This window comes from Chelonia mydas, chromosome 5, assembly GCF_015237465.2.
Source record: "Chelonia mydas isolate rCheMyd1 chromosome 5, rCheMyd1.pri.v2, whole genome shotgun sequence".
Taxonomy (NCBI): domain Eukaryota; kingdom Metazoa; phylum Chordata; order Testudines; family Cheloniidae; genus Chelonia; species Chelonia mydas.
Window position 1 is genome coordinate 16,395,229 of NC_051245.2, and position 14,765 is coordinate 16,409,993.

The 14,765-nt window shown below is 39.9% G+C and overlaps 1 protein-coding gene across 5 annotated transcripts in view; it reads left to right on the plus strand.

Annotated features, from left to right (window-relative positions):
* Positions 1-9,332, plus strand: part of ME2 (malic enzyme 2) — a 48,672-nt gene extending 39,340 nt beyond the window's left edge. For all 5 annotated transcript variants that reach the window (XM_037902511.2, XM_037902512.2, XM_043546877.1 and 2 more), the window contains one exon: positions 1,740-9,332. In XM_037902511.2, coding sequence (XP_037758439.1) covers positions 1,740-1,904 — 165 coding nt within the window. In that variant the 3' untranslated portion in view covers positions 1,905-9,332. The remainder of the gene's footprint in view (positions 1-1,739) is intronic.
* The last annotated feature ends 5,433 nt before the right edge of the window (positions 9,333-14,765 follow it).

A 14,765-nucleotide genomic window follows, 5' to 3' on the forward strand; every position in this document is an offset into this window, starting at 1 on the left:
GCAACAGAATAAGAGGTTTAGAAAACCTGACCTATGAGGAAAGGTCGAAAAGTGAGAGGGCCGAGGGTGGGCCTGGTAAGTCTTCAAATATGTAATAAGTTGTTATAAAGAGGACAGCGATCAGTGGTTCTCCACATCCATTGAGGATAGGACAAAAAGTAGTCGGCTTAGTTTGCAGCAAGTTGAGAGTCAGTTTAGGTTGCATATTAGCAAAAACTTCTAATTATAAGGACAGTTAAGCAATGGAACAGGTTATCTAGGGAGATTGTGGAATCCCACATCAATGGAGGTTTTTAAGAACAGGTTAGACAAACATTTGTCGGGGATGGCTTAAGTATACTTAATCCTGCCCAGTGCAGTATGATGAGAAAAGACCTCTTGAGGTCCCTGCTAGACCTACATTTTTATGATTCTGCTATAATAAGGGAGATTTGTGAAATATTAGTTTATTTATATGCTGGTAATGATCACTAGTCAAAACTTTGTTCCTTTGATTTCTTTGACATCATTCCAGTTCTAGGTCCCTTAAAAGATTCTGGTCCTTATTTCTAAAGTCCTAAAAGAACTAGAATGTTTCTTCCTCTATCATAACCTATTGTAGTTCTGCCTGTAAGGGATTCTCTAGCTTTTGAAGCCCAGATTTGAACTCATGGGAACAGAGTAGTCTCGGTCAAGGTCCACCAGCTTTGGAACTCATTGACACCAGAAGTCAAAATGAGGCTAAGCCATACACCCTTTAGGTCATATAGCACTATTTTTTTTCAGCATGCCTTTGCCTAACTTATGAGTTGCAGAGTGGTCCCATAAGTAACTGGCTTTAATTTGAGACAGAGGATAGTTTGTCATTCTCCTAGATGGTGTTGATGCTTTAAGTAGCTTGTGGCTTCATGGGTGCCCAAGAAGTATGCATAATGATACTTTACCTGAATGTTAGATTTTGCCTTATGGCTGCATTCAAAGTGTGTGTTCCTACCTCAGCTGAAAGGATGCAAAGAAAAATATTTGATTATTGTGTATCAAACATTCTTTAGAGCAGTTAATCCCACTGCATAAGATGTCAAAGGTATTGTAGCAATCTTTTTAGTATATAAGATCTTCTGGAATTGCTAATATGAGAGAGAGAGAGAGTGTATAAAAGTGCCACTTCTTGTATCAAAAAACCAAATTTATTCTCCACTTTGAAAAGAACAGAGGTACGAAATCCTTCCCTCATCTGCACTTCCCTAGGGAGCAGGGATAGTGGCATGCGTGTCTTGTGCTCCTCGAATTTTCCCCACCAGGCCAGGAGCTCAGGGGACGGATCCAAGCTGGGTGAGCATTCTGCTGCCTTCCAGAAGTAGAGTGCACCCAGAACAGCACATTGCACATCCTGCAGGTCTGTAGCATATACACAAACGATCTGGGGAGCTGGCCATTACTTCTTGGCTGCCAATCATGCCTTCTTAGGGACTTCGAGCACCAGCCAATACGTAAACCAGGCCCCCTTTTTACACTCTCTTGTGAGCACTAGAATGAGACCCTGCCCTTTTCCTTGCATAGGGGATACTTGTAATAATGGGAGGTAAACAAAAAATCAGAAATGTGATTTTTATTTGACACTATCTACTACCCTCGACCAAGCCTTTTTTAATACATCTAATTTCATTAGCTTAGCTGAAGTTCTGTTCTGTTTTCGTAGTATACCATCCAAATAAGTATTAACAGGCACAAACTATACATTGATTGATTTAATTTTTCAGGTTATGGAATTTATGTACGCAAACAACATGGCTTTCCATTACCCTGAACCTGCAGACAAGCACCAATATATACGATCAAAGGTTTGGAGCTACGAATATGAATCCTTCATGCCAGACGTGTATGACTGGCCTCTGGCTACGGCAAAACCATCTGAAATGCACTGACATACAAAAGATCGCACTCCTCGGGTGCTGTCTTCTACTCTGCAGGGAATTCTTTTCAGACCAATTTACGATAATGACTTTTGCAACTTGTAACTTATTTTTCCTCATTTTGTTGTCTCCCCTCCACCCCTCATTTTCCTGTGTGACAGATTTTCCCATAAGAATCTGATTAAACTATATTGGTGATGACTCACATCACATGAATGATATAGCTGTCCAAAGTTAATTTAAATGACAGTAATGCTGTAACTCAAGTTTAGAGCCCTCCTCATACCAGAGAATTTTTAAATGGTATTTTAGCCACAGAAAAATGATAATGAACTGTATCTCTCCATCTCATCATTGCTGATTGCCAAGATATTTGCTTTTGCTTTTTAATAAGAAGTCTTCTGTCTAGTTTCTTCATTGTCATCACAAGCAATGAATTGTGGCATCACAGAAAGAATCTGTCAAGAAAAAAGGCCAAATGTATCCAAATGGCAGATTCTGTTCCATCTGCAGAACAAAGCTACATGTGTCCAGGTTTCCATGCTTCATTCAGCCACTCTATTCAGTGGTCATGCTTTGTAAATTCTTGGCTGTGGGGAGGCCAGTGTTGTGTGCACATTTGAAATTTGCAACAATATTTGTACTCTACAGTTTAATCGTTGTATGGAATTTATTATTAGAAAAAATTTTGAATTAGTTTGAAAAAAGTTATTCTTGAAAAGTCTGAAAATCACATCATAGTGGATTTTTTTATCTAAGCAAAAGAAGGTAAACTATTGCAGATTATTCTACTTTTTGGGGTTCAGTTTATAAAGCAGTCTACAGAATCCTTTATAGTGAGTTGTGGAAGCTACAGGTGGTTCAGTTTAGCTGCAGAACTCAGAAATTATCTGCCAAAAGATTTTGGTTTGATTTGTTTTCTTTTTAAGGTTCTGTTACTTTAAGAAAACCTCTCAGCATTGTGTTCTTCCTAGAACTTACATCCTTTGTTTTCACGTGAGGAGTTTGTAGAGCCAGGTGACCCATCACTGACCAGAAGTGACTCCAAAACAGATCTACTTGGTGCTTTGAACAAAGATTATTTTCCCTCTTTCTTCTTTTTTCTGTTACTGATAAAGCTGGAACAGTGGGTGCTGCAGGCAGCTGTTGATATGTGCACTTCCAGTGGTTTGACTGCATGTTTCCTGCAGTCTTCGCTTGATAGACTCCCAGTAGCTCAGTGTGAATAGAAGACTCGAAAAGTCTGACTTTCAAAAGTTTTCAATCGATCCTTTGTTCCTCTTCAAACCACATAATGTGAATTAATTTAATTTCTATCAAGTTACTCCATATGAAATCAGAAGTTGTGGCCAGATCATTGCTAGGTTAGTTCTTTTTTTCTCATTGATTCATTCAGGCTTAGCCTTCTGTTGCATTGAAGGCCCTGAATTTGACGTGGGTATTGTTGTTTGGATTCCTTCTCGTTTCCCCCATCTACTGTCTGAGTGAAATCCAGTTCTGTACGTTAGTAGACACAGAATGTGGCTATTGTGGTTGTCTGTGACGTTGTTAAAACCATCCCCAACAGAGAAGGGATAACGTAAGACTAGACAAAGGGCACTGTGTGCTTTACTGGAGTTTCGCTGTGTCAAGGAACAATGGCAGAAATAAATACCTCTTCTGGCTGAACTGACAGGCTAGAAGCCAAGATCCAGATACAGGAATAAATTTACGGACGTTATATCCATGGCAAACGAATGCACAGGAGGAAGCACAGTTACCATGTTCCCTTGAAGCGGGTGCACAGCCCCCCCGTCCTTTTATTGCTTACTCTGTTATGGTTTTAAAATAAACATGGATTGATTGATTGATTTTAATCTTTTTAAGAGCAAAAGGTGAGAGGAAGAAAAGTAGAGTTTGCGGTGGATTTTAACTAGGTGAGGCGAGAAGGCTGTGATATTTGGAAAAAGCAGTGATGGGAAAATTACTTGACAATATACTGAGGTTTTGGTAAAACACGGAGCGTGGAGGTGGCTCTAAATTCTACGTTGTTGTGTTTTTTGTGAATTATGAGGTTCGCAATTTATATATCTATAAAAAAGACCAACACGCACATGGTGTTTTTTACAAAGAATGCCTTTTCATCTATTTTTGCGATGCTTGCTTTCTAGTGTATTTATAAGTTAATTTAAACTTGAATCTTATTCTGGGATCATTATTTATTTAGTACAGAAAATAACTGCCAGGTCTTCTGAAAACTCAAATCTACCAAAGCATGAATTGAGAATGAGTTATTTGTGTGTAAGTGGAACTCTGCATCATTGTATGAAAGTAAACGTGCAACAAACATTTCCCCACTCCTTCCAGTGAAAATATGAATTTAACAAAGAAAAAAATAAGCACTCCATATGTTGCCTTCAGGGCATGGCATGTGTTGAAGAGGAGTCTTCTGTATCCTGGGTCAGCAATGACTGCAGAGATTGTGTGCTCAGCTATTGGGGGAAGGTTGTACCTTGTGACTAAATAGAAACATACATAGTTCCATTTAGGGCCTTATTTCTCAGAAGAGCTGAGCAGCCACAATTTAAAGTCAGTGGGAACTGTAGGTACTCTGCACTTCTGAAAATTAGGCCCTTCAAGAGTGACATTGACTGACCGCAGTAGGCTGTTGCCCTAGGCTGTAAGGGTAGCAGCTGATACTGTCAGCCAAAACACAGAAAAAAATTGGCAGGGACTTCTAATAAAGGTGTGGACCAGGTTTCCTGTTTTTGCAAAACATACTCCATTATTTTCTTGCTGTCCTTCATCTGTAGGAGCCAAGAGCATTACATTGCTCAAAAGTGACTTGTAGTGGCATTGACCAGCTATGAATGTTTTTGAAACTTCGTCTGAGATACAAGAAGCCATTGAAAAGGAGAGGAGGGAGCATAGCTCTCCTGTCTGAGTCTGTCCCTGTCTATACTAGATCTATAACTGAAACAGAAGACATATTTAAAATACAGTTGTTCCCTGATCTGGATACAGAATGCTTCAAAGTTCTAATGTAGGTAGGATCTGACTATGTCTCTGCAACTGGGTAAGGATCATTGAAGTCCAGGGATTTAACTTAGTTACTAGTACACAGATCTCATCTAACTTGCAACTTTTAACTTGTGACCAGGTTTTGTTGTTCAGTTATCGCTGGATCATAACTGGGGCCTAAGATTATACATATAATTTACCACCACTGTGTTTTCTGTTTGTGACTGAGATACTCAGGTAATCCTACTTTGGATGCACTTCATTCTTCCTTTTTATTATTTTTAAATACATGCTGAAAGGGATGAGAGAGATTCTATGTGTTATCATATTTAATAAGTTCATTCAAACTGCCTGAGAGCATTAATTAAACTATTGAAAATTCACTGATCTGTCATCCAGAAAGGAAACCCCATAGTGTTCAACTTCATATTTTAACATAATTCTGATTTTGCTTTGCAACCATTTTCAAGGGTAGTTATACACAATTATCAATAAAGGAAATGATCTTAATCCAAAGAAAAAAAAATTTATCACTGGTGTTGCATTCTATAGCACTGAATTGTGCAGAATAGGCACATACTTCTCTTTAAAAATCATTGCTTAGGGCCTGATCCTGTCCTCAATCTGCATACGCTCCCAGTGACTTGTGCACACAGAAGAAATGCTTTAACTCTCCTCCACTCCCTGTCCTATACAGTGTTAAGCACTTCTGACACGGTGCTGAGGATCCTAAGCACCCATTAAAGGCAATGGAGCTGAGGGTGCTGAGCTCCGTCCAGGATTGGTCCCAGTTGTGTTCCCATTCACATCAATGGGACCAGTATCGGTCCTTTAGAGAACAAAGGAGGGAAACATCTGTGTTACAGGTGAAAGGAATGTGCACTTAAAAAAAAAGAAAAAGACTAAGAGAACATGGCCTAACTTCACAAAATATACATGTTTGCAGTGGTGTTTGTAGCTGAGTTGCTCCCAGGATATTAGCGAGACAAGGTGGATGAGGTAATATCTTTTTTGGACCAACTTCTGCTGGTGAAAAGAGGCATGCTTTCGAGGTTACACAGAGCACTTCAGACCTGAAGAAGAGCCCCGTGTAGCTTGAAATCCTGTCTCTTTCACCAACAGAAGCTGGTCCAATAAAAGATATTAGCTCAGCCACGTGGTCTCCTGAAAATATACATGCTCAATAAAAAGCATTTGAAAGCTTTGTATATTTTATACTACTTTTGGCTAACAACTGTGCGTGAAAGCCCAGTGTTGAATCTGGTTAATACAAAAGTGTAACTTGCCACATACATTTGTTTTAGACATATTAGGATGTTGCATGATGTTCCATGCATTTTACATGCTTTAATGGGAAAATGTTGTAAGTGAAGTATCATTTCACCCGCATCAGTATTTAATTTGTTTGCCCTAAGCAGATGAATTTGTTCTTTGTACTTTTTCTAGCAGGTTTTTATCGCTAACTCTTTTCGTGTGAAAATGTAATGAAGGGACAAAGGACAAGGGCTCCTTTTTACTAAACAGTAGTCTTGTTCTTTAAGGAATATTACTGTGAGAGAATTGGATTATTGCCAAGTTAACAGTGGCATCATTGCTGTCATACAGATACAACCATGTATCTCAGCTCAGACTGGATTTTAAGTAGGCACAAAAAGGCAACTATCTCCTTTCATTTAGGTCCTGGTCCTGCTACCATTTACTTTATTAGTGCAGGATCAAACTCTTACTATCATTTCATTTTGTCATCTAGCAATCTTTTAGGTATGAAATGTGAGAATAAAAAAATTCAGACTCTAATAGTCTCATGATCGTAAATGATACACCGAAGTTTACAAATCATATTGCTCTCTGTTTTTTTATATAATGCCCACAACTGCCACAAATGCTGTATAAGAACTTTCACAACATCAGTCCTGCACATTACATCTATTTATCGTATGATGAATGCTGGAGAAAGGGAAATCATCGAACTAGCAAATAATTATTGATTGAACATACAAAAACAGATCTGGGCATTAATGCCAAACCAGTAGCATCTCCAGCTTAATGCTGTTGTAACATGCCTCTGGTAGAAGAGTCGTCTGTCTATATCTGTGTATTTGTCCATCTTGACCTATCTAGGTACTTCTAACATTCATGTCTCCATAATATCTCAGTGCCTACAAATGGTCAGGATGGCACATATGGGACCACCCCAGCATGCAATAGGCCTCTTCTTGCCGCTGTTACCTTCTGAAGCACAGTGTTTGGTGCTGATTTAAAACCTATGTTCATGGCAGCTGTTTGACTTGCTAGCTGTCCAAACCCTATGCACCTGTGTAAGCATTAGAGGGAATTTAGCATACTGTGTACAGATGGCTTTACATGCAGTTCTCTTCTGAAAAATGACTAAGCATGGCCTCATGAGGTTCCATATTTATCTCTCTGACACCAAAACAAATGTGCTCAGTGTACAGGTAGAAAGTTGTTTTTTTTCTACCTACCAGCCCATGCGCACGCAGCCAGGGAGCTTAGAGTCATCTCTTCTTGTGCATGATCTTCAAGTCTAATAAAGCGTCTGCCGGGGGAATTGTGTCTTCACGTTCAACTGTGAACTCGCATTGCCTTCAACAGGCTTGTACAGGTGTAGCTGACTGAAACTTTTGTACCAGTTGTGTTGCTGATACATAAAATGGAATAGAATCCAGCTCATTTTCTCTTAGCTCCATTGGCTGTGGCGGACCAGCAGGTGCAAAGACCATTAAAAAAATAAAAAGTTACTATTCACAGTCAGATCTGCTGAACATACACATGGACTGGATTTAATGAGTAAGAAAATGTCATTTTTACATTCAACAAAAGTTTCAGACTTTAGTGGGAGCCACATGTTTCCAGCAGCTTTAAAATCAGGCCTGAGGTGTCCAAAGTTGTGCACCCAAACAGAGACACAAAATAGTGAACATTTCTGAAAACTTCAGACTAGAAATACACTTTAAGGAGCAATTTTTATGAGTCTGGATGATTGTAGAGTGCACTTTGGGAATGAGAAAGGTCCCTTCCATTTTAGTTTTGAGGGAAGGGGGAGAAGTCTCCCATTACATAGGAAACTATCTTCTTATAAACTAATCAGTAAAATTAATTGAGGCAGTTTTAAAACATTTTTAGCATTAAAAGATCTAGGCAAATTCAGCAGGTCTTATTTATCCTTACTGAAGCAAAACTCCCATTGACTTCAGTAAGGAGTTTTACCTGCATAACCTTCCTGATTTTCCTGTTTTTTAGAGCCTGATTCTGCACAATTGAAGTCAGGAGGAGTTTTATCATTGGCTTCAATGGGAGCAGGGATCAAGGCCTCTCATGGAGCACAAACCATTGTGTTATATAGGCATTCAATCGTGTTTTCAGAATTTTGTTCATCTGTCCTTAAAGAAGTTCCTTTATAATAAAAATGGAAATCAGAATTACTCTCCACACTAGGGTTACCGTGCATTCGGGTTTTCCCGTACATGACCTCTTTTTTGGTCCACCAATCTCCATCCGGGCAGACTTTTGAAATACGAACAAATGTCTGTGATTTTTCCTTGCTCATCCTTTTTTCAACATCAGTTCTGGTAGAACTGCAATTCCTGGAGTGCCCTAACAGTGACATGCATGTTTACTGGTTTGCTGCCCTCTGTGCTGCTGCTGGTGGCGGCGCTGCCTTCAGAGCTGGGCAGCCAGAGAGTGGTGGCTGCTGTTCGAGTGCCTGGCTCTGAAGGCAGTGCAGCAGCATAGAAGTAAGGCTGGCGTGGTATTGACTGTTGAGTTGCTGAAAGGGATCCTGCTTGTACAGTGCAACTTCAGGCACACATCTTGCAAAGACTTCCATGGCTGCTTGCTGAGCAATCAGCCAGTGCTGAGAAAGATATGCTCTACAGAAGAATATGCATGGGCACAACAGGAAGAAGGCAGTAGAAAAGGAGTGCATGTAAAAAGGTACATTTAAATTTAATTTACATTTATTTTTGAGGCTATTTATAAATGTTAGATATTGTTTATAAATGTTAGATATTCAAAGTAAAAAGAAACTGTACTCTCCTTCCCCTGGTAGTGTCCTCTATTTGGGAACTTAACATGTGGTAACCCTACTCCAGACTACACACAGTAGATCTGCCTGCTTTTCTGGAATAAAATAAATAGCAAAATTAACTGTTGTCTATTTCAAACACGAGGTAAAGAAATCACTCTATATTGGGAGTTCTTGTGTGAACAATTCTAGTCTAGACAAAGGGAATCTTTAGGATGTCAAATTCAATCTAGGATTTGATTGATTTCAGGAGGGTCAGGGTCAGCTGAAACAAAAAAGTTGTGTTGAAATGTGAATTGTTTCTTTTTTTTTTCCTTTTATAATATTGTAATTGTACTGAGATGTGTGTTCTGGTCTTCTATTTTCTTAGTAAAATGCATTTTCCTTTGCCCAAATTATGCTTGATTCTGTTCAATTCTTAAAATAATGTATCTGCTCAATATACAGAACTTTCCAAAAATGATACTAAATTGCTTGAGAGAAACTTGCATTTTTACTCTTTTGTAATGGATTTCAGTGCTAGTGTAAGTGACCAACAACTAATGTCTTACAGCAGGTCTTGTGCAAGTATCACCCATACAGCTATATCAATGCCCCTCAATCCTGACCTACAATATTTTTTATTCCAGGCCTCGGTGACTCATAAGTAGGGACTCCCAGCTGTGACAACCGGGTATGGTAACATATGTAAATAGTGGGACTAGCAGGATATCTCCAAATTCATCTTCACATTAACCTAAAATGGGATTAGAATCCACAGATCTCCAAGGGGACATTCACAAGCCCTTTGTAATATGGTTTGCATATATAGCTGATATAAATAAGCATTTTTTTTTTTACCAGTATGTTATGCTAAAGATTCTGTTCTCTGGTCCACACTGTGGCTTTATTGCTTAGTTTGCATTCTCTCCACACTCAGAACTCCCAGTGTGGTCAATGGAAATGCTGTGCATGGAACAAATGTGGAAAATGCAAAGGATTTGCAGCATGGGTCAGAGAATTTTGCCCCTTGTGAGCCATTACTGGAAGAGTGGGCAAAACCCTAGTAGCACTTCAGAAAATGGTATTCCATTCCTATTTTCTCCATTAAATCAATGTTCCTCATCTTGTAGTAATGACTGAGTATCGCTGATGAGCTATAAAGAGAAAAGGTCAGTGGCTGCCCCACTGTGAAATGTTGTAGTGCTCATCCTCCCAGGGTTTAAAGTAAGCGGTTAAAGTTTAACCTCAGATATATTTCTGCAGGCATACTTGATCTTCTACATACTTTCTAGTTGTAGATCTCAACATTACAAAGGAAGTCCGTATCATTATGTCCACTTTGCAGATAGGGAAACTGAGGTGCAAGAGAGGTGACTTGCCCAAGGTTATCCAGCAGGTCAGTGGCGGTGCCAGGAATAGAATCCAAGTCGCTTGAGTCTGGTCCAGGGCTCTGACCACTAGGCCAGGATTCATTTATTACTACAACCCCTTGCTGCTCAGAACTTCTGGTGACTGTTACAGTCATGTTGCTATACCTACAGCTGCAGAACTCTGCAACATCTGAATCCTAAGGAGAAAGGACTTCACCGGGGAATTAAATTCAATAAAAGTTAAAAGCCAGAAGATCTTCATAGTTTAAAAACAGTTTCCAGAGGCAAAAGCCTTTGAGCTTTCCTCAGAAAAGAACAGATAAAATTCCAGACTGCGTAGACATGTACAATCGGTACTGTTTGTTTTCAATCTACAGTAACAAAAATGTCACCAAGATTCACACAACTAAAAGGTCAGATCTGCAGCAGACTCTGCAGCTTAAAATTTTATGTGCCGACTTCTGTAGTTCTGTTCTACTACAGCAAATAAGGGGACAGAGTTCTATTAGGGCCAACTCTTGGTCCCCTGGGCAAAGCCTAAATAACCAGATGAGGCACCCGATAAGTAGAGGGGCATGGAATGGGGTGGTAGGATGCTCAATTTGTAGCATGTCTTAAAGGGCCAATACTCAGAATCTTATTTTTCATCAGCTATAGAATCATTCAGGCCTCCTTTCACATGGGGCTCCATGTAGTCCAAATGTGCCATCGTGGAACTCTACTGTGTTGTAGTTTGAGGGGTGGCCTCTCTGCAGCCTTAGTTTTCTTTCTCATTCTCGTATCCCCCGACTTGCAGTAGACTTACTGTGCTTCTATTCTTTTCTGGGCTTTCTTACTTCCAGAAGGACTATGGGGCAGGATTATGACCTTATAATTTTTTTTTTTTTTTTTTTTTTTTTTTTTTTTTTACAATTGCTTACTAATAGGCCATTGTCCTTTCCTTCCTTGCATCTCAGAGAATCACTTTCCCAGAAGTCACCTACTACAGGACAGGCCTAACAAAGAAAATAACAGAATGCCACTAGCCGTCACCTTCAGCCCCCAACTAAAACCCCTCCAACGCATTATTAAGGATCTACAACCTATCCTGAAGGATGACCCAACACTCTCACAAATCTTGGGAGAAAGGCCAGTCCTTGCCTACAGACAGCCCCCCAACCTGAAGCGAATACTCACCAACAACCACATACCACACAACAGAACCACTAGCCCAGGAACCTATCCTTGCAACAAAGCCCGTTGCCAACTGTGCCCACATATCTATTCAGGGGACACCATCACAGGGCCTAACAACATCAGCCACACTATCAGAGGCTCGTTCACCTGCACATCCACCAATGTGATATATGCCATCATGTGCCAGCAATGCCCCTCTGCCATGTACATTGGTCAAACTGGACAGTCTCTACGTAAAAGAATAAATGGACACAAATCAGATGTCAAGAATTATAACATTCATAAACCAGTCGGAGAACACTTCAATCTCTCTGGTCACGCAATCACAGACATGAGGGTCGCTATCTTAAAGCAAAAAAACTTCAAATCCAGACTCCAGCGAGAAACTGCTGAATTGGAATTCATTTGCAAATTGGATACTATTAATTTGGGCTTGAATAGAGACTGGGAGTGGCTAAGTCATTATGCAAGGTAGCCTGTCTCCCCTTGTTTTTTTCCTGCAAAACCCCCCCCCAAGACGTTCTGGTTAAACTTGGATTATTGCTGTGCACATTGTAAGATGAGCTGTTGCCAGCAGGAGAATGAGTTTGTGTGTGTGGTTTTTGGAAAAAAAAAGGGGGGGGGGTGTGGGGGGGGGTGAGAAAACCTGGATTAGTGCTGGAGGTGACCCACCTTGATTATCATGCGCATTATAAAGAGGGGTTTCAAAGGGGGATGGGCTGTTGCCAGCAGGAGAGTGAGTTTGTATGTGTGTGGGGGGGGGGGGGGGGGGGGGGGAGGGTGAGAAAACCTGGATTTGTGCTGGAAATGGCTCTACTTGAGGATCACTTTAGATAAGCTGTTGCCAGCGGGGGAGTGAGGTGGGAGGAAGTTTTGTTTCATGGTCTCTGTGTGTATATAATGTCTTCTGCAGTTTCCACGATATGCTATGCATCCGATGAAGTGAGCTGTAGCTCACGAAAGCTCATGCTCAAATAAACTGGTTAGTCTCTAAGGTGCCACAAGTACTCCTTTTCTTTTTACGAATACAGACTAACACGGCTGTTACTCTGAAACTTTCCATATAGTGGTTATAGTATAAAAACACAGTTTGGGTTTTCAACACATTCCCAAATATATAATCTTATTATTATTCATTGACATGCTTGGTGCTTTTCTCACAGACTACACAGTCCCTACCCCAATAAGCTATAGTATAACTAACATAGAGAACAAATTCAGACACAAAAGACACACAGGTTGAGTGTCCAGTAATTTTAAAATATTGTCTATTTGGGTTATCATTGAAAGGCTGAACAGCAGAACTGTATTTTATGGTGAATTGGAATAAAAACCAGGAGTGTACAAAGACACAATGAGGGTAAGAAACAGCACAGATAAAGGCATAAATATCCAAGGGGAAGGAGAAGCTAGATTAATACTTTGTACCTTCTATAATGGCTTCCAACAAAGTGTTTTTAAGGGATTTATAAGGATTAGATCCTGATTGTCAGAGGTGCTGAACACTCACAGTTAACTTAAGTTGGAGCTGTAGGTGCCCTGTACCTCTGAAAACCCTGTGAAGTAGAGAAGTATTAACCTTATTGTACAATCAGGGAAACAGAAGCAGAGAGAGGTAAAGTGGCTTGTCCCAGGCCACTTGGTATGTTTGTTGTGCAGCTGAGAATAGAATAAGGAGTCCGGTGGCACCTTAAAGACTAACAGATTTATTGGGGTTTTTACACATGAAAGCTTATGCTCAAATCTCTTTAAGGTGCCACGGGACTCCTTGTTGTTTTTGTGGATAGAGACTAACACAGCTACCCCCTGATACTTGAGAATAGAATGTTGATCTTGTTGTGTGCTTTAACTACATAACAATTCTTCCCTCAGAAACAGACGGGATCAGTTACAGAATGGAAGCATTTGCTCCACTCAGGTTCCTCTGGATCACACTTGGTGCTCACTTCCATCTTTGCCCCTTAGTTGACCAATGCTTATCCTGGGACCAATTAAGGGCACCCAGTAATGAGTCGTGCAACTCAATTCAATATGTAGAAATTTTTAGAACATTTAATGTACATAATCATACATGTCAACCACTGTAGTCACATCAGCACAGGTAAACATTATGTAATTACTGATGGTTCATCCATCCAAATACTACTTAGGTCCAAATCTGCTCAGCTTTGAAAAATTAGATAGCAGCAAGCTTGCTTAAATTAATAACATTGTTCTTCAGATATCCAGCTGCTACCCACCTTGCTTTGATACCACTAATGTATTCATCATGGGATGCAACTGTACATAAACAGTATCAAAAATGTTTTGAAGCAGTGTTCACCCTGACCTTAGCGTCAGGGGTCTTTTCTGGTTTTATAAAATAGCTGTATTTAAAATCCTAATGATTTGGAAGTCAGTAGCTGTGAGAAGTCTCATTCAAAAACTCTCCATTGAACAGTTTATAAAGCAAGAAAGGTACTTGGGAAATGTTAAAGTAGATCCTTGCGGCATGCTGTTATAATCTGTGAGCCTAGTGCATAGCATAAGTAGCATTCTTAGTTTTATTTTTGGCCGGAGTTATCTCGGTTAAAATTGAACAAAACAGAAATGATGTATAGAAATTGTCATCACCAATGCAGAACGTATACACAGCCAAAGTTCCCAGAACTATGCAATGAACTGACTAGTATGTATGTTTATCACTGCCTAATAGTGTGGATGAAATCAGAATGGCTTGCTAACATAATGCAGCCCAAGAGTAAAGGTCCTGCATTTTTGAAGCAACAAGCATCTTAGCAATGTCGCCATGAAGTTCTGGTACATAGCATAACAGGCATTGTCATAATTGCTAAAACAAAAAAAGTGTTTTTATCATGGGCAGTTAGGGTTACCAACTTTGGTTGGATGAATTCTTGGAGGTTTCATAACATGACATTGTCTTTAATTAAAGATTAATCTTTAATTCCTGGAGATTCCATGACAATTCTGGAGGGTTGGCAACCCTATGGGCTATCCTGCTGTAAAATCCTAGTGGAGACAATGCATCTGTAGTTTTACCCTAAAGTAAACTACAATAAGTAGATTGTAAGCTATTTGAGGGCGGGGACTTTCTTTTTCTTCTGTGTTTACACAGAGCCTTGCACAACCATGTCCTGGTCCATGACTGGGGCTCCTACGTGCTATAATATAAATAATAATTAATAAACTAGTGCGGTCAACCACACATGGGGGAAGATAGCATTGAATTCACCTAGCTACCTGGTAGTAAAACCTACAGGTGTCTTGTTTCTCTTATGATTTTACAGCAAAATAACTGGT